Source organism: Crotalus tigris, unplaced genomic scaffold (assembly GCF_016545835.1).
Source record: "Crotalus tigris isolate CLP2741 ecotype Arizona unplaced genomic scaffold, ASM1654583v1 scf7180000024469.1203045, whole genome shotgun sequence".
NCBI classification, from domain to species: Eukaryota; Metazoa; Chordata; class Lepidosauria; order Squamata; family Viperidae; genus Crotalus; species Crotalus tigris.
The window spans coordinates 67,993-92,558 of NW_024100640.1; the positions used below are offsets into that span (position 1 = coordinate 67,993).

General features: G+C 40.9%; 1 protein-coding gene across 2 annotated transcripts in view; it reads right to left on the reverse strand.

Annotated features, from left to right (window-relative positions):
- The window catches only part of BCAT1 (branched chain amino acid transaminase 1), a 45,651-nt gene that overhangs the window by 11,081 nt on the left and 10,004 nt on the right, over positions 1–24,566 (reverse strand). Inside the window, exons 2-6 of one of the 2 annotated variants that reach the window (XM_039332893.1) lie at positions 17,190–17,258; positions 9,115–9,315; positions 5,371–5,427; positions 2,128–2,238; positions 883–1,002 (exon numbers count right to left, since the gene is read on the reverse strand). In XM_039332893.1, coding sequence (XP_039188827.1) covers positions 883–1,002; positions 2,128–2,238; positions 5,371–5,427; positions 9,115–9,315; positions 17,190–17,258 — 558 coding nt within the window. The remainder of the gene's footprint in view (positions 1–882; positions 1,003–2,127; positions 2,239–5,370; positions 5,428–9,114; positions 9,316–17,189; positions 17,259–24,566) is intronic. The other variant, XM_039332894.1, reaches the window with a different exon arrangement.

Below are 24,566 nucleotides of genomic sequence, written 5' to 3' on the forward strand. Positions count from 1 at the left end.
CCAAATCCCACAAGTGGATGTCACATGACATCACCATGTCAGAACAGGTCGCTAGATTCTGCGCCATAGCACTGGGGATTCGTTGGAAACAGGTGATTAATCCATCATAGCTATTTTACACAATTAAGGGTGGAAAGCCTTTTGCTCTATCACTCTCTTGCATTTTACTTAATGAATATGGGCTAGGCCTGGGAGGCACAGTTTAAGGATTGATATTATAGGACTAGTTAGGCCCAGTGCTGTGTTTTGTTCCTGGGTTACTGGTTCTGCTGAATGGGGGGCTTCCTGCAGGCCTCCAAGGCCTAGACTGGACTTCTGGAAGCCAGCCAGTTCTACGGATGCAGCAAAATTTAGTTACCAATTCTGCTGAATCAATGCAAACCGGCCAAATCCCACAAGTGGATGTCACATGACATCACCATGTCAGAACAGGTCGCTAGATTCTGCGCCATAGCACTGGGGATTCGTTGGAAACAGGTGATTAATCCATCATAGCTATTTTACACAATTAAGGGTGGAAAGCCTTTTGCTCTATCACTCTCTTGCATTTTAGTACTTAATGAATATGGGCCTCACAGTTTAAGGATTGATATTATAGGTTAGTTAGGCCATGCTGTGTTTTGTTCCTGGGCAGCTGACAGATTGGATGCCCAATTGTGATTTTTAATATAAATTTAATTGTTATTTATTATTTTATTCTAGAATTTTTAACTGGATATTCCTTGAGGGTTTTAAACTAGCTCTGTCCTTTGACCGTAATAAGCATCAGCTTGACTTGACGTCAACATGTATCACACTATTTTTGTGTCGTTGTGCTTTGCCCTTGGGATTGTTGAGAAGGAATGAAGGAAAGAAGGAACAAAAAACGTATTTTCTTCCCACCTCTGTCCCAATTAAAGTAGGGCGGATATACAAGCTAGCAGAGGTTGAATAGGGTACCCACTCCTTCTCAACTTCCACCAGTTTCTGGATACACTGCAGAAGTTCTTCTTTGTCAAATCCCTGCAAGTGGAAAGAGAAGGAGGCAACACTTAGAAACAATCTTGAAGTGGAAACACCCGAATGACAACATCAGGTTTGGTTGATTGTTCAAAGGCAGGGATGTTCCAGGATGTCTACCAATCTGCTATTAGTGTGCAACAAGCTATAGCACTTAGACTTATATACCGCTTCTCAATGCTTTACAGCCCTCTCTAAGCGATTTACAGGATCAGCCTATGGCCCCCTAACAATCTGGGTCCTCATTTTACCCATCTTGGAAGTATGGAGGGCTGAGTCAATCTTGAGACAGTCAGGATTGAACTGCTGGCAGTCAGCGGAGTTAGCCTGCAATACTGCACTCCACCACTGAGCCACCATGGCTACAGTGCTAAAGAATCTTATGGCTGTAACCACTCAAGAAATAAGTTGGTTTAAGTGGCTTTATCACAGTTGTGAAACAGGTTTCAAAATGATAATCACAGAAGGGTGTTGTTGGGGAGTATTTTTCCCTCTGGCAATAGTGGGGGAAAAGGGGTGGTAGCAGATACTACTTGAAGATAACTTCAATTATATTCTCACAGATGAAACATGAACTGAAGAATGAAGGGACCGAGGAGGACGTGTACATATCCCTTCTTTCCATCAGTCTGTTGTCTTCAAAGCTTCCTGCATTTCAGGTTAATTCCTAAGGGCAAATGCCACTCAAGACTCTCTGATCTTGCTTATTTTCTTGCAGACCTTTCATTACCCTAAGTAACATCATCAGTGCTGTTGATTTTACCTAGTTTGGGTAATGAAACATCGGCAAGAAAACAAGCAAGCTCAGAGAGCACCAAGGACCTCTCATTCCAACCTTGAGCTACAAATATTCTCCTTTATTGGTAATCAAGACTTCCTCCAACAGTGGCCCTTTTAAAAGAAAATAATTAAACCTCTTGGAGGTAAGTGTGGAGAGCTAAGCAGGCATCAGAGTGATGGAAAGAGATGGAATGGAAAAGGGCAACGTCAATCATTGGAACACCCCATAGTCAAATCATTACTAAGAGGAACTTGAGAATAAGATAAAAAAAGAGATGCCTGATTACAAGGGAACATGAACAGCATCCTCTTAGTTAACAAAGGAAAACGGAGGTTTGCATTACGCACTGGCAAAGTTGCTCGCGCTGCTGACCGTAACATCCTGTCCATGTTGAGTCTCGGCCGGAACAAGCGTATTTTGCCATCCACACCTCGATATGCTTTCATGCCTTCGAACAGCTAAAGGAAGCAGAACATACCAGTTGGGAGTGACACTGGCCCCCATACTTCAACGCATGCACCCGTAATTAAAATAAGGAAACTGGTTAAAATAAACGTGTGTTCTTTCCAAATGTTATACAAATTAAGGTATTCATTTAAAACGAGTTAAAAACCAATGGTTTTTATTTCGCTTCAAATGACAAGTAGCCGGTGGAAAATTCCTACATTACTCCAGAGGTGCTAAAGAGGATTGTTTGGACTGCAGGGGAATATGGACTTAAACGTCTACCACTCATTAAAGCAGCTGCATCTGTTTCTTTTTTCTGTCCCACTGCATCCATGCAAACCTGAAAGTTGTTACAGCTGCTTAAATGAGTTGTAGATAGATGCCATTTGCTTCCTGCATATTAGCATGCATTGCTATATAAGTATTAATTGGCTACCTCATTCTCTTACGTTCAGAAGAACTATTGACCTATGACTTTATAAAGCCTCTTAGAGGATCACTCAACATCGCAGCACATGGGGCTTCCTATCCTAAACTTCCTATTTAATTTCCTATTAGGATAGTGACTGATTACTACATAGCTGTTTAACTATTCAAATGTTGCTTTTAACTATTAATGGGAAATTTAAAATGAATGTGAACGTGAAGCAGATTGGTCGAGATGTAACTAAACCATGATGTCCCACTAGTGAACACACTGAAAACTTTTCAGTCTTCCTATCTAATCAATCCAGGCTTTTGACAAACATTATTGACCAAGTCAGACAAAGAGGTGAAAAGATAATGAGGCCATCTTGTGAATATCTAGACTCTACCCCAGTGGTTCTCAACCTTTTTAATGCCGCGACCCCCAACCAGTCGTAAGTCGAGGACTACTCAACTGGTGCAGCACCATTTGCAGAATGGGACTTTTGGCGGGCTCAGCAGGGCAGAGACAGCCTGGACAATTCCTATTGGCTTTTGAAAGCCAATAGAATTAGACTCTATTCAAGAGAGTCTATTCTATTGGCTTTCAAAAGCCAATAGAATAAAAGGGAATAGCACAGCTAAGGTAAAGGGGGAAAAAATGGCGGACTGCATTGTTTGGTGACCCCCATGAAATGGTCGTTCGACCCCAAATGGGGTCCCGACCCACAGGTTGAGAACCACTGCTCTACCCCATGTGGCAACTGTTTTGTGTGATCACATACTGTATCTCAACATTAAAATTTTCCCCAGGTTGAAATGAATGCCTACAGCTCAGTATACTTAGAACTGTAACTTTTGCTTATTCAATTGGGAAATTGCTAATGGTTTTTACACATCTCAGTATTAAAGTAACAATAAATCTTTGACCTTGAGGCAGGGGACAGGGGCTATCAGTTTCAAATCTATTCTTGAATTCATGAGAGCCAGAAAATTAATTAATTTACTAGTTTGGTTCTTCAAGTCCTGAACAAAAAAGTATGGATATCGCCTCAAGCAGCTGGATTTTCCAAGTGAAAAAAGAATTGATGCCGCTGGTTCAAAAGGCTTTTCTGACTGATTCCTACACAGTTCTCTGGAATTCAATAGTTGCTGGTTCTACAAGGCTCATAGTTGATGGAAAATGCAACAGAACTATTATTAGCTATTAGTGAAATCTGCTTTGGTCTCACTAGTGCAGTATAAAGTGGTATTGTCACCTCACGATATCAGAATTTTTTTTGTCATTTTTGATTCCAGCAGTGAGCAGGAAGTTGGCCTTGGTAATCTCAACTGTCCATTCCAATTCTATGATTCTAGCTATGATTGAAGATGACTTTATCCTTCCATGCTTTTAATGGAGAACTTTCTTACTATGTCTGGATAATTTGATTTTTTTTTTCAAAAAAATTAATGCTTTTGAAATCTGCTTTCTACTCTTACTTTGGGAAATCTTATATTATTTTGAAAATCTGTTTATACTGAAAGGGTAATAGGTTTAAAAAAAAACTGAGAATATGAATAACCTATTATTTTTAAAAGTATTGTTAACGTGAGGCCATGTCGGTGAACAGCCCCTGGCTTAGAGTCTGCATAAATTTTCCAAAAAGGCTGAGCTTCTATAATTTGGGGTATATGGACAGCCAACATGCGCTCAGAAAGAGCCCCAAATTTCAACTGACCCTTTTTATTCCTTGAATAAGATTCCTGCTTAAGTTACCATTTCATTCCCCCTTCTCTGAAAATACATTCCACTGAATGCAGTGAGACCGATTTAGGATTCGCGTGTAAAATTGTCGCTACTTATTTTATTGTCTCTTTGTTAGACACGTATCTCTCCTTTCATTTAGGCACTCTAACTGGCATACACAGTATTTTCCTTCTCCTATTTTCTGTCTAATGGTGGACCAGAATCGTGGTCTCCCATATCTAGCTCAACACCTTAACCATTACACTACATTGGCTCTCTGTATTTCAACTGTTTGGGCAATGTTAACTTAGTAGCAAACTCAAACTACTTAACTTGGCCAAGAGACTGACTTTCAGAGGTTTGTGGACAACTGCTGCTTCAGGCTGTCTAGCACAGGATCTCTATTTGTGAGCAAACTCGTTAATTTTATGATTATTGCAGTACTGTCAAGTCTTATTTCACGGTGTAACAAACAGATCACCAGAAACAAATACTAGAAGAGGAATCCGATCTCCGTAATTTGTCGGTACAACGCCCAGTTAGACCAATCTTTCTCAATCTGGCCACTTTCCAGCTGAGTTCGGTTGTTTTCCTGCAGATGTTTCATTGCCAACATAAAAGAATATTTTGTAGCTCAGTGTTGAACTGTGTGTCCTTGGTGCTCTCTGAGATTGGTTGTCTTCTTGCAGATGTTCTATTATCCAACTCGGTGATACCATCAGTGCCGTGATGCAGAGTTAGGTAATGAAATGTCTGCAAGAAAACAAGCAAGCTCAGAGAGCACCAAGGACACCACAGTTCAACCCTGAGCTACACATACTCTTTTGTAGGGTAGACTTCAACTGTCAGAACCGGATACACCAAGGAGAAAAGGCTACGTTCTGCACATCTGGAGGGTGCCCAAGTTGAGGAAGACTCCACTGGACCATCCGCAAAGCTGGCAGAGGCCAGATTATCTGAGGAATCACAGATCACAAGGAAGGAACATTTAGTCTCACGTTATACCCACTGTGTATTCATTGAGCCATAGCATTTGGAGCAGTTTCGCCTCTGTCACTCCTCTTGGCTAGAGGAAACGTGATGCAATAAGGTTAAAAGTAAATAAAACAATGAAAACAATGGGGGGACATATGCAGATGAGGAAAAAAAAAAGAAAGAAGAGCATATTCATTGTTAGCAGCGAGGATTTCAGATCATGAGTTTTACAGCAGTAACGCTACTCAGAGAGAGACAGAGAAGGCCTGAAACTCCAGCGTGGTTCCTTTGCTCTTTGTGAATAAGTCTAGATCAGGGATCCCCAACCCCCGGGCTGTGGATCAGTACCGGGCCACGGCATGCCAGCAACCGGTCCGCACAAACAAGCAAAGCCCCATCTGTGGGATGCAGGCAGCACACAAAACCACGCAACCCTCCAGTCCATGGAAAAACTTTTCTCCACGGAACCGGTCCCTGGTACCCCAAAGTTTGAGGACCTCTGATCTAGATCTCCTCAGCCACAGAGACTGAAAAAAAAATATCATCGCACTGGCCTTTGGAAGGCGAGATAGATATAGGTAGTCCTCAACTTACGACCACAACGGAGCCCCAAGTTTAGACTATGTTGTTGAGTGAGATGGTCATTAAAGCGAATTTTGCCCTGTTTTGCAACCTTTCTTGCCAGTCATTAACCGAATCATTGCACCTGTTCAGTCAGTAACACAGTTGTTAAATCAATCAGATTTTCCCCCATTGACTTTGCTTGTCAGAAGGCTGCAAAAGGAGATCACGTCATCCTGGTACACTGCCACCGTCATAAATCCAAGTCAATTGCCAAATGTCCAAATTTTGATCATGTGAACATGGGGATGCTGCAACAGTTGTAAATGTGAAAAACAGCCGTAAGTCACTTTTTTCAATGATCTTGTAACTTTGAACGGTCACCAAGTGGACCGTTGTAAGTCAAGGACTACCTGTACCTTAAAATCAATCAATCAATCAATCAATCAATCAAAACAGAAAGGAATGAAAAAAAATCCCAGTGGAGTCCTCCCAAAAAAGAGAATGGGGAAAAAAGGGTTGAGGTTCTAGATTCCTCACCATCACTTCTGAAAAACACTGGAAGTGCACAAATCAGAGTATGATTTTGTTTCATTCTTGAGATCCAGTTTTTTTTTAATCATTACAAACACTGCCAAAGAGGGGGACGAAAAAGAAAGGGGTTTGAAAGAATTGCTCCACGTTTTCTCCTCACTTTCTGGCACCCAAAACGTGCCCTTTATTAAGGCTCCGACACAAATGGAATATAACCTGTATTGATGTTTTTGGACTATGATCTGGAACCTTGGGCCCTACGCACCTTGATCAGTAACCACGCTGGTTTCTGGCAGTTACCAATTCATTTCAGTACAGGTGGGCAGCTTGCTTTCTGACACACCAAAAGCTCATTCAAAAATTTGTCTTGATTTTCCAGAACCCCAAGCATCGAATTATAACGATAAGGATAGATGGCACTCCCATTACATTGCAGATACAGTGCTTACTGCGGGAACGTCCCGTTCATCTGTAAATCTGGAACATCCTGTTCAACTGTAAATACTCCAGTTTTGCAAATGATGGATATATGTGTAAATTGGCCTTAAATCAGAGTGGAGCTATCTTTGCATGACACACTAAACCAGGGGTAGGCAACCTTGGCTCTTTTATGACTCGTGGATTTCAACTCCCAGAATTCCTGAGCCAGCTTGGCTGGCTCAGGAATTCTGGCAGTTGAAGACCACGAGTTATAAAAGAGCCAAGGTTGACTACCCCTGCACTAAACCAAAAAAACTCATTAAGGCATAGAAGGTCTTCAGTGAAAGGCCTATAATATCTGAACAAAATGGACCACCTTTTTCCACAGAAACCAGTATTTGAAATCAAGGCTTATCACAAATTTATCAATTCAAGTTTCCCGCAAACTTAAAATAGCAGCCATTCCTGATTTAGATGGTGTAGTTAGCGTGAAACCTCAGATGCAATCATGAATAATGGGGTTAAGATTTACTACAACAATTATAAGTGCAAGATCCGGTCCTAAGTCACTTTTTTTCACTACCATCGTAACTTTGAACAGTTGCTAAATGAATGGCTGTAGGTTAAGGACTACCTGTATATCAAAGAGGATAAAGTATGGTTCTCAGAATTTACTGCTTTTTTGATCAGCTGCAGCTTTTTTGTTTGGTGCCTTCACTGATATTGCAGTTGTGAAGAACTGCATTTGGGGAAATGATACATTCTAAGAATTGTTCCTGTTTATATCACCCCTGTTGTACTGTCAGCCATGAAATAAACATATACTGTATTGGCAGCTATACTAATAAACTACAATAGCAATAGCTCTTAGACTTAATAACAATAATAAAGTTGGAAGGGACCTTGGAGGTCATCTAGTCCAACCCCCTGCTCAGGCAGGAAACCCTATACCATTTCGAACAAATGGCTGTCCAGTCTCTTCTTTAAAATCTTCCAGTGTTGGAGCATTCACCGCTTCTGGAGGCAGGTTGTTCCACTAATTAATTGTTCTCACTGTCAGGAAGTTTCTCCTTAGTTCTAGGTTGCTTCTCTCCTTGCTTAGTTTCCACCCATTGCTTCTTGTCCTGCCTTCAGGCGCCTTGGAGAATAGCTTGACTCCCTCTTCTTTGTGGCAGCCCCTGAGATATTGGAACACTGCTATCATGTCCCCTCTTTATTAGACTAGACATACCCTATTCCAGCAACCATTCCTTATGTAACACTTGTGCTTTACATCTCTCTCTAAGTGATTTACAGAGTCAGCCTATTGCCCCCAGCAATCTGGATCCTTATTTTACCGACCTCATAAGGATCGAAGGCTGAGTTAACCTTGAGTTGGTGAGAATCAAACTGCCAAACTGTAGGCAGCCGGCAGGAAGCAGAAGTAGCCTGCAGTACTGCATTCTAACCACTGCACCACCACTGCACTCACAACAGCCTTCAATAGCTGTTATAAATGAAGAAACAGCAACACAAATGTGTCTTTGGCCATTTGACAAACAAGAGAATAAATATGGTTACCTTCACTATTTCTTGGTTAGTTTCACACATTGTACTAAACCATAATGAGGATTGGTTTGGCGTTCATGCGTCTTGCAAAGCCAGCCACTGTGGATTGTAAATTGTGAATGTTGCTTAACTCAGCATTGACTCGTTAAAAAAAAAAGTATGTCTAAAGTTTAGTCTGATGCTTAAACCATTGACAATACTTACTAGCATCTCAGAAGAACAGTGTCAGTTAAAATGTGATGCATGGGTTGTCATGACTGATGTATCTTCAACAAATGCAATTTTTTAAGCGAAAAAAATGGTGAGTGACCCTACATTGGCATTTTCTTACTATCTGTAAGAAGAAGCCAACAAGGGGCATTGGAAGTTGGAAAACATCAGTTTCTTCCCTCATCTACCTATTCCAGGGGGAAATGAAGATCAGCAAAATGATTTTCAAAATCTGGACTTTATCCGTTCACTGTTCATGCCTCACCCTCTTAATCAATCATTCTTTTCCAACTTGATGTTCTCCAGATGTGTTCAACTCTCCTCATTCTGGGGAATTAAACTCCAACACAACTGGAGAAAGCTGGGAAAGACTATCCTTGGGAGACTTTGCACTGACTTGAAACGAAAAGAAGTCACATTTGTATAAAAGACCACACTATTATTTTTTTTTAATTTAATGACAAAGATAGAATGAAGTTTCTCTTCATTCTGTCGCTATACTCACTTCCACAGCATAATGCAGTGCTGAGATGGCTGGATGCACAGAGAGATTCTCCAAGGGCTTAATCTGAGGAACATCCCATCCAGATTTTAAGGACCATTCAATAAACAGCATGTTGTCTGTGAAAACTGTCCCAAATACTAAGCCATTTGGGTCCGGCTTCTCCTTCAGCGTGGTAGATGGATTGATAACAAGATCATCAGCCTGAACAAAACAAGACAAAATTATATTTTTTTAAAAAATTGGCAGCCCTTATTCAGAATAAGAGAGTTGGAAGGGACCTTGGAGGTCATCCAGTCCAACCCCCTGCTCCTTGGCAGGAGACCCAATGCCATTTCAGATAAATGGCTGTCCAATATCTTCTTAAAAACCTCCAGTGATGGAGCACTTCTGAAGGCAAATTGTTCCACTGTTAATTGTTCTCACTGTCCGGAAATTTCTCTTTATTTCTAGATTGATTCTCTCCTTGATTAGTTTCTATCCATTGCTTCCTGACAAAGATGCTTTGGAGAACAGACTGACCCCCCCCCTCTTTTTTGTGGCAGCCCCTCAAATCTTGGAACACTGCTAGCATATCATCACCATTCCTTTATTTCATTGGAGTAAACATATCCAGTGGTTGGATTCAAATATGTGAACAACCGGTTCTCTGTGTGGATGTCGCTTCCGGAAGTCCATTCTGGACCTGGGCAACAAAAAATTAGCTACCGGTTCTGCTGAAGTGGTGTGAACTGGCTGAATCCCATCACTGGACATATCCAATATTGTATCTCCATCAATGTACCACCATCAAAATTGTGTATGTTGATGTATCCTTGTCAAAAATGAACTCAACTTGTTTGCTGAGAACAAAATAGAGATGAAAAAGGGGATTTCTAAAAACAACCTCAAAGAAACATGGAAAATTAATCATTCTCGTTCTGTTTCTTAAAATTATCCATAGACTAAAAACTAGATTGAAGATGGCCACTAAATCTGAAAAGCATTTCTGAGGAATTACAAGGGCCAAGTAAACCTGCAACTTTAAAGTTTGAGTTGATCTGAAAGGCAGAAGGGAAAGTGACTCTCTAAATCAAAAAATGTTGGCACTTCCATTTTTAAATGTCACAAAATGTTAAATGCCTTTTCCCAATTTTAAAGTATCTGAAAGATATCTGGAATTGCTTTATTTCCACATGAAAATACGTCTGTCCCCATAAATGAGGACCCAGATTGTTGGGGGAAATGTAAATATATATATATATATATATATATATATATATATATATATATATATATATATACATACATACATACATACATACATTGCTTACTGGTGTACACTGCTTAGAGAGTGCTTGCACTTAAAGCGGTATATAAGTCTCATAAATAAATAAATAAATAAATAAATGTCATCATTATCGTTCTACTGAACAACTGAACTAATAGTCCTTGACTTATAACAGTTCATTTAGTGACCGTTCAAAATTACGACAGTGGTCACAATTACAACCAATCCAGCATCCCCATGATCACGTCATCAAAATTTAGACACTTGGCAACTGATTCATATTTATGACGGTTGCAATGTCCTAGGTCCTGCGATCTTCAGACAAGCAAAGTCAATGGAGAAGTCAGATTCACTTAACATCCGCGTTACTAACTTAATAATTGCAGTGATTTATTTAAAAACAAGAAAGTTTGTAAAATGGGGCAAAAATTCATTTAACAAATGCCTGGCTTAGCAACAGAAATTGTGATCGTAAGTCAAGGAGTACCTGTATTCTCATTCAGTTTGATGAAGAAAAAGTTATTTAAATCCAGGGCTTTTTTTCTCATAGAACGCTCAGAACGGAGTTCCAGCACCTTTTATGGATGGAACCTTGTAGGGTAGGCAAGGCGGGTTGTATGACGTGTGTGAGTTCCGGCACCTTTTGTTTTTTTAACAAAAAAAGCACTGTTTAAATCTGTCTGCTTGGTTTTTTTGTCGGAGTTGAGAGTTTCAGAAGACGGTTGATGCCCACTCTGCTAAGATCTGGAATGGTCTCTCAAGAGAACTGTACTTTTACCAGATCACACCCTATTTTCATGAGAAAGATTTCAGTTCCCACAGCTCTCTTTCCCAACTCTTGACTCTACTTGGCTGCTGTCTATCTCCTGCAGAAAAATATCTGCAGAGCTAGGCCAAAATTTATTGGAAAAGAATGCAGTGTCTTTGCATTTTGACCCACAGTCCCAAATTCTATTTTTATAGAAGTGCCACTTTCTAGAACTGACTCTCAAAGATTGGATTTCACAGGCGTGCACTAAATTTGCTAATTGCTTGTTTATAGATGCCTTTTCTGCACGCATGAAATATTCCATAATCTGTGGTAATGTAATGAAACAGAAGGGCTTACTGTGAAAGTAGCATCTGCATGCACAAATACATACACACACACCTGCTAGTGCGCGCACGCACGCACACACACACACACACATGTAAATTGGGAAACATTCATTATTGTCTTCACTTCTATTCCATATTTCAAATTTTAGATCCACCTATCTGTGCTGACCTCCCAAGACAATTAAACCTCAAACCACGGCAGTGAAGCCATATCAAACCACAAATAAACCTCAATTTATGATGGGTTGCTTAGTGCCCATTCTATGTTACAACGGACCCCCCCAGGGCTACGAAGTTCTGGAGGCTGCACATCCCAACAAGTCACTTGTTTACATTTGGGGTGCTCAGGAATCAGCCAGAATTTGCAGCTATTTGAAAGTGTTCTGTGATCATGTGACCACAATTTACAATGGTGTTTTTTTTTGCCAGAAACGTATTTCCTTCTGATTTCCAGCAAAACAAAAAAAAAACCCTCCTCTAGTCATTGCAGACAATGGATTCACTTCATGAGCACCACACTCATTTAATGACTCCAGTGTTTCACTTAACAGACTCTGCACAAAAGGTTGTAAAATTGGGTGTGGTCATGTGGTGACCCACTTAATGATTACCATGATTTGCAACCATAATTCTGGGCTCAGTTACGATCATAAGTCAGGCTACCTATATCAGTGCATAAAGAGCAAAAACAGATTTAAAAAAATAGTAAGATTAAGACTTTTAAAGAGGCCTCAATAGAACAAAAACTGCACTGTCAGTTCTCATCTGGACAAAGGTTTGTCTCCTAAAATAGAAGGATCTCCACCTAAAAAAAAAAAAAGAAATCTAAAAGGGCAGATATAAATAATAATAAAGTTGGAAGGGATCTTGGAGGTCATCTAGTCCAAACCCGGCTCAGGCAGGAAACCCTATACCATTTCGGACAAATGGCTGTCCAGTCTCTTCTTTAAAACTTCCTGTGTTGGTGCATTCACCGCTTCTGGAGGCAGGTTGTTCCACTGGTTAATTGTTCTCACTGTCAGGAAGTTTCTCCTTAGTTCTAGGTTGCTTCTCTCCTTGATTAGTTTCCATCCGTTGCTTCTTGTCCTGCCTTCAGGCGCTTTGGAGAATAGCTTGACTCCCTCTTCTTTGGGGCAGCCCCTGAGATATTGGAACACTGCTATCATGTCCCCCCTTGTCCTTCTCTTCATTAAACTAGACATGCCCAATTCCAGCAACCGTTCCTCATATGTTTTAGCCTCCAGTCCCCTAATCATCTTTGTTGCTCTTCTTTGCACTCTTTCTAGAGCCTCAAAATCTTTTTTACATCGTGGTGACCAAAACTGGATGCAATATATAAAGCTTAGAAGATTTTTTTCTCTCATGCTTTTGACAGATGTCTCAGATTATCAGATGCAGCTACAGAAGTATGTCTGTTGAACTTCCAAAAATGTCAGGGATTAAGAGGCAGACTTGCAAAGAACAAAATTGAACATAGGAAAGCCAGTATTAATGCTAACTCAATGTTCAGAAAAGAAGGACGTTCTTTTTAAGAAAAATGAAACAGTCATCAGGATGCTACGCTGAAAACTGAAAGGCAATCCAAGGTTAACGTTGCCTAGTCAGTCAAGGTTTCCTCAGGGAAGACTCTGCTGTACATTTTAAATCCCTCAGTTTCCAGTTCCAGCAGCAACCGTACAGCAAATATTCTGCTCTCTTTTTGCTGATTTCAAGAGAAACCTAAGCTCAATCACACCTGGTTAGTACAGACTAAAGATGATCCGGAAACCAAGGGCTATAGTTAGATGCTGAAGCCCAAAAAATTATTAATGAAACCTATTTGTACACCAATGTAACATGTTAGGAGTCCTGATAGTTAACAAGGAATGCACAACAATTACACACTAATTACAATGTCCAGGATATGCATATAATAAGCCGATTTAAGTAAAATAGTTAGGATAATAACCAGAACCATTATTACGAAAATAATTGTGTGGATGTGTCTTGTGTAGCTTCGTTTCAACAGAGTGTTGTTTTTGTTTAGTTTTGCATGATGAAAATATGATGACTATGCATAAATTATTGGGCATGCAGAAAGTAAGACCAGAAGGACTTGAGTTCCAGTCCATTCTCAGCTATGGAAATGCACTATCGAAACTTCACAGCCGGGTCATGATGGAGAGGTCTGTCGTAACTTTGAACGATTGCTAAGTAACTGGTTGTAAGTTGAGGATCAGCTCTAGGGAGGACACAGACTTGAGTAGGCTAGATTATGCAACATGGGCTACATGCAGGTCGTCCTCAACTTATGACCACAGTCGATCCTAAAATTTCTGTCACTAAGCAAGTCAGGAGTCGAGTGGGTTTTGCCCCATTTTATGTTCTTTCTTTGCCATGGTGGTTAAGTGAATCCAGCTTCCCTACTCACTTTGCTTATCAGACGGTCACAAAAGGTGCATCACACGACCTCAGGACACTGCAACCGCCATAAATATGAATCAATTGCCAAACATCTGAATTTTGGTCATGTGACCACAGGGATGCTGCAGTGGTCCTAAGTTTGAAAAACGGTCATGAAATTATATTTTTCAGTGTTATTGTAACTTTGGGCAGTAAACAAATGGTTATAAGTCTGAAATGATATAGAGCAGAGGTAGGCAACCTTGGCTCTTTTATGACTCGTGGACTTCAATTCCCAGAATTCCTGAGCCACCATGGCTCAGCATGGAAATGTCTCCCTTTCCCCTCAGCATGGCTGGCTCAGGAATTCTGGGAGTTGAAGTCCACGAGTCATAAAAGGGCCAAGGTTGCCTATCCCTCATATAAGGTTTCGTGCCTGAGCAAGGGGTTGGACTAGAAGACCTCCAAGGTCCCTTCCAACTCTGTTATTCTGTATCCAAATTACAGATAATGTACTTTACATTATGTCCATAGGTCCCTAACACACATCCATCCAATATGTGTTGCATTTTCCTAGGACCATATTATCTTCACTCAACATACATGTAATATTCTTTGCCACAAGATGTCTACTTTTCTTTTCTTTCTTTTCTTTTTTTGTTCAATTTAGGCTTGATTTATATACTGTATTTTCCGGCGTATAAGATGACTTTCTAAAGCATGCAAATTATCTCCGAAGTCGGGGGTTGTCTTATACACCGAGTTGTCTTATACGCTGGAAAATACGGTAGTTTCTGGCGTATAAGATGACTTTCTAAGCATGCAAATCGTCTCCGAAGTTGGGGGTCGTCTTATACGCCGAGTCTTCATATATGCCGGAAAATACGGTAGTTCTGACTTTTACTTTCCTTAAGGAAAAATTTTGACTTTTCTTCCTTTAAAACGTGTAGGAGATACTCTGTGTTAAATAAGGGCAGGGAAATTAAGTGTTAATATTACTTTTACATCTCATGCAAAAATATGAAGGACAGGATAAGAAACCACTGATTCATTTCCTTGTTAGAAGTCCTAATTGAGGAAATGTGAAAGCTGACTTGTCCATTTTTCAAACTAGTCCCACACAGTTTGGGGCCCAGCCAAATTGAAGAGGAAAGTGTTTTGTAAAGTTATGATCATTCAGTTCAATTGTGTGGTTGCGAGACACACTATCCCTCATGGAACCTCAACAAGATGGCCTGGGTTCATTATGTGGAAACAAATGTTCTGAAGATCATGAGAAGGCAGATGACAAGAATGTATAAAATAGCGCCTTCTTTTTGGTAATGCGCATTCAGAAATGTGAACTGGGTTCATACAATAGATTGTTTTCCTTTCAATCCAGCTGTTTTCTTGGAATGTTGTGGGAACCAGGGCTTCATATATGCCATTATAGTTTGAGTGTATCAAGTTTTGTGAATATGGCAATCATATGTTGTTAATCCAAGGTCAATGAGTTGTGTGAATGCAGCCAAAATCTATTCCATTTAAATAAACAAACAGAAGTGATCAAAGTACTGAGTATCAGAAATCAGAAATTCCCTTTCCTCCAAAAAAGGAGGAGGAGGAGGAGAAGGAGAAGAAAAGAAGAAGAAGAAGAAGAAGAAGAAGAAGAAGAAGAAGAAGAAGAAGAAGAAGAAGAAGAAGAAGAAGAAGAAGAAGAAGTAGAAGAAGAAGAAGAAGAAGAAGAAGAAGAAGAAGAAGAAGAAGAAGAAGAAGAAGAAGAAGAAGAAGAAGACATTTTAGAATATTTTCATATTTGGCAATATACTGAGGGAAACCAACCAAGTCTCATAAACAGCATTACAGCAAAGCATATCAGGCCCTTCAAAGCTCACCACAAACTTGCTAAAATTCCTGTTTATGGTTTACCTCAGTTTAACTGTTTTTCAAGAACATGGCTAAGTCTTGGCAAAATCTGGGCCTTTTTTTAAAGAGTCAGTGGAGTTTATAAGCTAAGCGAGACATTTGTTGTGAATTTTGCCTCATTTTATGATCTTTCTTGCCACCGTTGTTATGCAGCTGGCTTCCCCATTAACTTTGCTTGTCAGAAGGCCGCAAAAGGTGATCACATGACCCTGGGACCCTGCCACTGTCATAAATACAGTCCAGTTGCTAAGCATTTGAATTTTGATCATGTGACTCTGGGGATGCTGCAACAGTCGTAAGTGTGAAAAACTGTCACGAGTCACTTTTTTCAGTTCCATTGTCACTTTGAACAGTCACTAAATGAACTTTATAAGTCGAGGACTACCTGTAATCCAAAAATCACAAAGGGGACTGCACATTCAAAGGGGGGGGGGGAGAGAGATTGCTCCCATTGTCCCTGAATGCTCTCAGCACAAGCATGCTTCACAATGTGCTTCGTGAGACACAAGAGAACATTGCAATGAGCAAGGACATACATTCAATTTCACAGCTGCTGCGATTGTTAGCCAAGCAGGTACAAAGATAGCCAGGGGAAATGATTGAAGCTTGGGGAAAGGGCCCCTTGTCAGATAACAGGAGTACTGATTTACTACCAGCATATCAGGTATTTGAGAATTTAGCAGAATAAGGAAACAACAGATGACGACTTAATAGCTGGCCATCAACACCTCAATCAACAAATAATAATAATTTTTAAAAACCACATACAACCAGACACCACATACTGTAAATGCTATGCATAGACTAGCCCACAACACACATTCTGGTAGAGCAGTGGTTCTCAACCTGTGGGTCGGGACCCCATTTGGGGTCGAACGACCATTTCACGGGGGTCGCCAAACAACGCAGTCCGCCATTTTTTCCCACCTTTTCCTTAGCTGTGCTACTCCCTTTTATTCTATTGGCTTTTGAAAGCCAATAGAATAGACTCTCTTGAATAGAGTCTAATTCTATTGGCTTTCAAAAGCCAATAGGAATTGTCCAAGCTGTCTCTGCCCTGCTGAGCCCGTCAAAAGTCCCATTCTGCAAACGGTGCTGCACCAGTTGAGTAGTCCTCGACTTACGACCGGTTGAGTAGTCCTCAACTTACGACCAGTTGGGGGTCACGGCATTAAAAAGGTTGAGAACCACTGCGGTAGAGGATGGGCTACAGCATAAATCTGAAAGCTTGGAACACTAAATCTCTGGTCCTGGAGACCGATCTAGATTGGATCCTGCAACACCTGGGAATGCTTAACCTCAATGCACCCTCCAGGTTGGCAGCACTCTTGATTGTCCATAATTCTCTTTATCCTTCAAGGAGAGTTTCCCACACTGAGTTGAACACCCCTGCAGGCGTTTCTGTTTTGGCAAACGAACCCACCTTGAAAGAGTCGGTCATGGGTTTTGCAGCTGCCTCTGTGCATCCATCCGCATAGTCATTTTGGCAACCCTGTAACGGACAAAGGACAACGCTTAAAAAAATACAATTCAATCAAAGTTCCAAAGTCATCTTTAATGTACTCTTCCAGCAGTTTGCACCTGTTCAGGGAACATTTGGGGCACTTGCGGAGAAATGGGGTGATGGATTAGAAGAAAGCTTGAAAAGAGTAATCTGAGATCTACAGTTTATAATCTTGCAAGAAAATCTGGTACAATCAGCATTTGGGATTCCTCAGAGGATAAATCCTGCTTTGCCCGGTCTTGGGATTCTCAATACTGAAGAACAAAGGGACAATTGTTTCTGAATTAAAAGTTCAACCATTAGTCAGGAATTGCTTGCAATGTCCACTGCGAGGACCATATCCACATTTTAAAAAAGGCTTCTGGAAAACTAGATCAGCTCCAAAGAAGAAAAATGAGGGTGATTCGGGGATGGGAAACAGATCCTACAAGGTGAGACAGGGAAAAAAATGGCATACTGAGAAAAGATAACTGAGAGGAGACACAGGTGGTCCTCAACTTATGATGATAATTGAGCACAATATTCCCACTGCTGAGCAAGATGCTTGTTCAGTGAGTTTTGTTCCGTTTTACAATGTTTCTTGCCACAATTCTGAAGCGAATCACTACAGTTGCTAATTTACCGTATTTTCCGGCGTATAAGACAACTTTCTAAGCATGCAAATTGTCTCCGAAGTCGGGGGTCGTCTTATACGACGAATCGTCTTATACATCGGAAATTACAGTAGTTTCCGGCATATAAGACGACTTTCTAAGCATGCAAATCGTCTCCGAAGTCGGGGGTCATCTTATACACCGAGTCGTCTTATACGCCGGAAAATACGGTAGTAACACGGTTGTTAAGTGAATCTGGCTTCCCCATTGACTTTGCTTGTCAGAAGGTAGCAAAACGTGATCACATTATCCTGGGACACTGCAACCATCATAAATATGAGTCAGTTGCCAAACAACTGAATTTTGATCACATGGTCCTTCGGATGTTAGAACAGTCATGTGTGTGAAAAGTGGTCATAAGTTGCTTTCTTCAGGGCTGTTGCAACTTTGAAAGGTCATTAAATGAAACATTGTTAGTTGAGGACTACTTGACTCATAAAACCTCCATCTAGGTTTCCAACAAGTTAAACTTAATTGAGTTTCTGTCTTTGTGAAAGACTAAAAAGTCAAGACAAAAAGAAATAACAAGCTTGGAACAATTCAAGCTTAGATGTTGCAGAGATCACTAGATCTTTATTAAACTGGTGTAAGCTGTTTTGTCATATCAACCTTGCCTGCAAGTTCCTGAAGAACTATAGAGAAGAAAGTCAGGGTTGATCTCTTGAGCCAGAGGGCCCAGGATGCTAAGTTCTGTTTAGCACGATCAATCTCAACTAAATGTTAATACACAGAACGGTCCTGTGCAGACAACATTACAGACAGAAGTATCCAAAATAGTATGACCAAAAATGATAATTATCACACCATTATGGCTACCATCTTCTTTTTTCTAATTATAAACCTACAGATATCTGATTATAGCATCACTTTTCAGTCAGCGTTGTTAATACTGAGGCAGGTGAAATCTGGGCTGTCCCATACTGTATAGTGAGTACTGTAATAGTCTGATTTATGATGGCAAAACTCTTGAAAGCTATGATTTAAGTCCTAAAATAGGCATGCCACTTTTATTTTAGAAAAAGCCCAAATAATTCACTTCTAACTTCTCTCCCCAAACCTCAGCAAATAGTGTGAAATTCTTGGTTTGCTACATGCATGATATAGGCTCCAATTGTTCTGCAGCATTACTTTCTCTATTTCTGTCCTCATCTTCCAAAAACTTAAGGCAGGGGTGTCAAACTCATAATGTCACATGATGTGTCGCGATGTATCACAACTTTTTTCCCATTGCCGGCAATGGGGTGGGTGCAGTTTCACCATGACACATCCGGCCCACAGGCCAGCAGTTTGACACCCCTGCCTTAAGGCTATCTACCCTACCGTCACCCTGTAAAATTTGTGCTTGTCTTCCAATCAAGTATTAATGCCTCATTAATGTTATTTAATCACGTTCTGTTAAAACAAGCCAAGTTCGTCAGGCTAGCTTCTTTCAGGCTTGTTTCAACTCCTTCCCCAAATTCTGAAAAATTGACCCTGCCCACCCAGCATTGCAGTATTAGGTAGCCCTCGACTTACAACAGTTAATTTACCAAGTTTTGAAGTTACAATGGCACTGAAAAAAGTGACTTATGACTGTAATTACAGATTTATGACTGTTGTAGCATCCCTATGGTCATGTGATCAAAATTTGGATGCTTGGCAATTGGTTCATATGTATGACTGTTCCAGTGTCCTGGGGTCATGGGATCACTTTCTGAGACCTTCTGGCAAGCAAAATCAATAAGAAAGACAGATTCACTTAGCAACCCCGTTACTAACTTAACAGCTGCAGCGATTCACTTAACAACTGTGGTAAGAAAGGTCATAAACTGAGGCAAAAATTGCTTAACAAACGCCTCAGTCACAGAAATGTTGGGCTTAATTGCGGTTGTAAGTCAAGGATTAACTGTCCAATCTTGGCAGTCCAAGAATTGCTTTACTTACAATATACAGGAGTTCCTTTTATTGGGCTTCGTGTGTTAAATAAATGTGGCCTTTATTGCTTATTCAGTAGACTATGGTTAAAACAGACAGTGGCTTAGCACAACATGTCAGCCTCAGTACAAAATCTCCTTGATCGCTGTAGCAGTATCTCAGCTTCTAAAAAGAAGCTATGAGGGATTAAAAAGAACAATCACACCATCTGGGTTGCAGGGTTGCATTTATGTCTTCTAATAATAATAACAATTACAATAATAATCCACCACAGATTCTCAAGCAGATATGTTTGCCGAATAGATGAGTCACGCAAGGCTATTTTTAACTCTGGCTGAACAAGCTTGTAACTCTTCGTAACCTTCTGGAAGGGGATCTGAAGAGACTAAGAAAGACCCAGATATTTTCCTTGAGCCCTGGCGTGAAGTCTGTGGAGGAGAAAAAAAATGGTGCAGCAGACAAAATAATAACACAAAGGAGACTCCAAGGCAGCGTGCCACCATAAACACAACTGCACTGAATGGATTAAAAGCTCCTGCCAACTCAGAGAGGACAATCAAAAGTGGAGACTTTGGTGAGGTCTGAACTTGGTTGTTTGCTTGCGGACATTTCATGACCAGACTAGGTAATGTCATCAGCGCTAGTGAGTGTAGGATTTACTCCCTATTTATATACAGTACTTTGCCCTGCCAGTGCTGGTGGGCAGGTGATTTTCTCCTTGGTAGATCCTTGATTAGGGTATTATATAAATACAAAACTCCACTCCTACTAACACTGTCTGGGCAAGCTGGTATATATAAACAGGGAGAAAACCCTACTTCGCCAGCACTGATAATGTTACCTCGTGGGATAAGGAAACATCTGCAAGCAAACAACCAAGCTCAGAGAGCATCAAAGACTCCACGAGTCAACCCTGAGCTACTGTGGTGGAATGCAGTCTGGAATCCCAGGAGGGAGAGCCTGCCTCCAGAGGGCAAAGAGGTAGCAGAGCTTGAAATGTGTGGTAGACAAGAAAATGGCTGAAATGGCACCTCTTTAGCAGTTCACAGAGTATATCTGTAGCTATGCAGATCGTTGCTTTTAGTCTGGCAAGAATCTGTCTGTAGGTAAACAATAAAGTAATTATTTGGAAGTACCTCTATGTGTCATTCTCGGTTCTTAGACTCGACAGCAACAGATATTCTGTTTTATTGAAGGGTCTAAAGTATTTCCTGAGATTTTACATTTAGGCAGATAGTAGGGAATTGTCCAGTCCATAGCAATTACCGGGGGGGGGGGAGAAGAATCCCAGAGCTGGAAGGAGGTAGGAGTTCAAAAAACTCTCACTCTGCAAATTGTAGAGCAAAATCTGCCCTCAAATGCTACTGCCATGGAGCTGAAAGGAAGTCCACAGTTGCTCAGCTTAGCTGTCAAAGCCTCATCACGTTATAAGGATACAAAGGTCTCCTGCAAATCAGCAGAATCCTCAAGGATAGGAAAAGCCTTTATTTTGCCTGAATTTTTTGTGATGGATGGAAGGGAGGGAGGGAAGGAGAGAGAAAGAGAAGGAGGGAAGGAGAGAGAAAGAGAAAGAGGGGGGGAGGGAGAGAGAAAGAGGGATGGAGGGAGGGAGGGAGCAGACAGAATACTTGTGCGGAAACAAATATTCTCATGTGCTACCTGCTCAGGTTATCCCTGGCTCAGAGCACCATCCAAAGCAAATAAACGCATTGCTTCATGTCCTTCCCTTCCTCTTCTACCCCATTTTTAAATAATGGTAAGAATGGCTTATAGAATTAGGCAAATCTTAAATCTTTCAAAGCATCCGAATGATTATCCAGAATACTAAAGCAAATCCAGCCTGGAAAGTAATAGAAAAAAATAAAAAAGGGATTGTTGTTTGCAGATGGAGGCTTTCCAGATCAATTTGTCATCATAGCCATGCATATCCTCCCCTGTAATTTAGGACTGAAAGAATAATTTTACAAGATCACATCCCTGGCAGACGAGGCAGGGAATTCAGTGTTCCAGATTGCAAGTAGTAAGATGCAAGATCAAATTCCAATATGGCCATAAGCCTCACTAGGGTAACTTTAGGCTAAGTATTTCTTTCATCAGGGATTTTGTAAGACTAAAAAGAACCTGGACTGTGTTTGTCATTGCTCCAGGGAAGAGCGATGGAATTCCAGACAGTCAGTGGACAAACTGTACTCACCGACTATTCATATCTAATCCTTGAGTTACAGAACTACAGAAGAATTACAAAAGAATAGAGTTGGAAGGGACCTTGGAGGTCTTCTAGTCCAACCCCTTGCTCAAGCAGGAGACCTTATATCAGTGATGGTGAACCTTTTAGAGACCGAGTGCCCAAAACCCACTTATGCATCGTCGGATGCCGGGTGGGCGTGGCCCATTGGCTGGGCATGGCTGAGGTGGTAACGGCAGACTGGGTGGGACTAAAAAGTTCAATCAATCAATTCCAACTTTGCAAGATCTTTCTTTTTCCCCGCGAGAAGTTGAAATTGACTGATTGATTGAACCTTTTTTTTTTTTTTTTTGCACATGGCGGTGGAGGCCTAAAGCGAAAAGGTTTTATAAAACCCAACTGAAGGCCTAGGACTGGGGCAATGGTGCGCGTGCCCACAGAGAGGGCTCTGAGTGCCACCTTTGGCACCCGTGCCATAGGTTTGCCACCACTGCCTCATATCATTTTGGACAAATGGCTGTCCAGTCTCTTCTTAAAAGTCTCCTTATATGTCCTTAATACTCTCTGGATCGTTTTGCATTTCTTTGGTTCTTTGGTGTCTCCCATTCCTTGTAAATTCTGTACAAAACAGCACAACCTTTTTAAAAATAAAATAAAATAAAACTTTGATCCACTTCACATGCAGACAGACCGTGTGCCTAGAGAAGGAAATGGAGAGAGATTAGCTGTGTTCACGCAACACACTGAAACAGGTCAGCTAGTGGTGGCATTTTAACCATGGTTAGTTATTTCTTTTTTTTTTTTTTAACCTTGGCTGGTTTCTTGTGGCTTGGTTAATTGCACAAATCAGGTCATTTGGTTAGTCTATGACTGAACCAATTGCATAAGCCAAGAAAATGGATTAACCCCCAGAGTTCAATGTGAAGATATATGAGGTTGTATTTTATTTATTTAATTCATTTATGTGTATCCCAACATGTCTGTTTGAGACTCAGAAGAAGCACTGGGTGTGAGCTAAATGAGTGATTAATCCAATGAACTCAGTACCTAATGGAAATTGTATCAGGGATTCCCTTGCCAGTTGACTTTTGAAGTATTAAACCTGATTCACATTCGTTGTCAGCCTTCATACCATGTGCTCATTTGTGCTTAGCTTGCTGTATAATCTTAACACCATCTAACTTCTAAGCTATAGTTGAGGGATCAGTGTGCAACTGTGCTTTCTTTGATAAGCTGTCTTTAAGCCCAACATAGAATAATATGCTGTGTGGCTTGCCAAATTATGGTTGGCAGAATTAATGATTTGTTTATAACAACTTCTGCCTGTTTTTCATTAAAATTAATAATCCTCAGTCTGGATGCAACCAAATAGTCCCCAGTCAGTTCACATGTTAGACCCGTGGTGGCGAACCTATGGCATGCATGCCACAGGTGTCACGCAGAGCCTTCTCTATGGGCACACGCACCATCACCCCAGTCCTAGGCCTTCAGCTGGGTTTTATAAAAACCTCTGTTACTGTATGCAAAAAAAAAAGAGGTTCAATCAATCAATTTCAATTTTTCGTGGGGAAAAAAAAGATCTCGCAAAGTTGGAATTGATTGATTGAACTTTTTAGTCCCACCCAGTCTGCCGTTACCACTAAAGCCATGCCCACCCAATGGGCCACACCCACCCAATGGGCCACGCCCACCCAGAACCCGATGATACATAAGTGGATTTTGGGTTGCAGTTTGGGCACTCGGTCTCTAAAAGGTTCGCCATCACTGTGTTAGGCTATCTTAGGCCTTAGTTAACAAACCACAATGATTCAGGTTCCGATCTGAGTCGGTCACTGGGACTAAAGCTTTTGGGCTCATGCAGGAGCCCATTCTGAGGGAACTTCTCTCCCTCTTCAGAATGTCTTCAGAATATCTGGAGAGGGAGAGAAAGAAGTTCCCTCTAGATGGACTTCAGCCTGAGCCCAAAAGCTTGGAAGAATAAAGTTTTGGTCCTGGTGACCGACTCAGATTGGATCCTGCAACATGATCTTCGGACATGTATATTTGCCTTTACAATGATTCAGTTCAACAAGCAAAGCCCACCTTATGGTTTGTAGCAATATGGGAAGTCACCATCACCAACTTTTGATCCGTACACACTATAGACCATTCTTTTCTTTTTGACTGGAAAGAGGCTGTCGGTATCTATTCAAACAACAGTTACTGGCTTATTTTCCAAAACTCTACAGCCTCACCCATTGTGGTTCTCAGAGCGATCCTATCTCTTCCTAGAGTCACTTCCTTTGTGACCGCCGGGCACAGGCAAGGTGGGAAAAAGAGCTGAATGGCCAGATAAACCACTTTCACCCTGGTGATCCAGAGAACAGAGCTTCTACTGACTCAGATGTCAGATCTGATTTTCATTCCATAGTTGAGCTGTCACATTGTTTGTCAGGGGTGACAGTGTATAAATCCTGTTTCCTGTACACAGATAATTCGCTCTTTGTGCATGATTGGCAAACAAAGAGTTCTATTAAATACAGACGGAGGACCTGCAACTGGTTG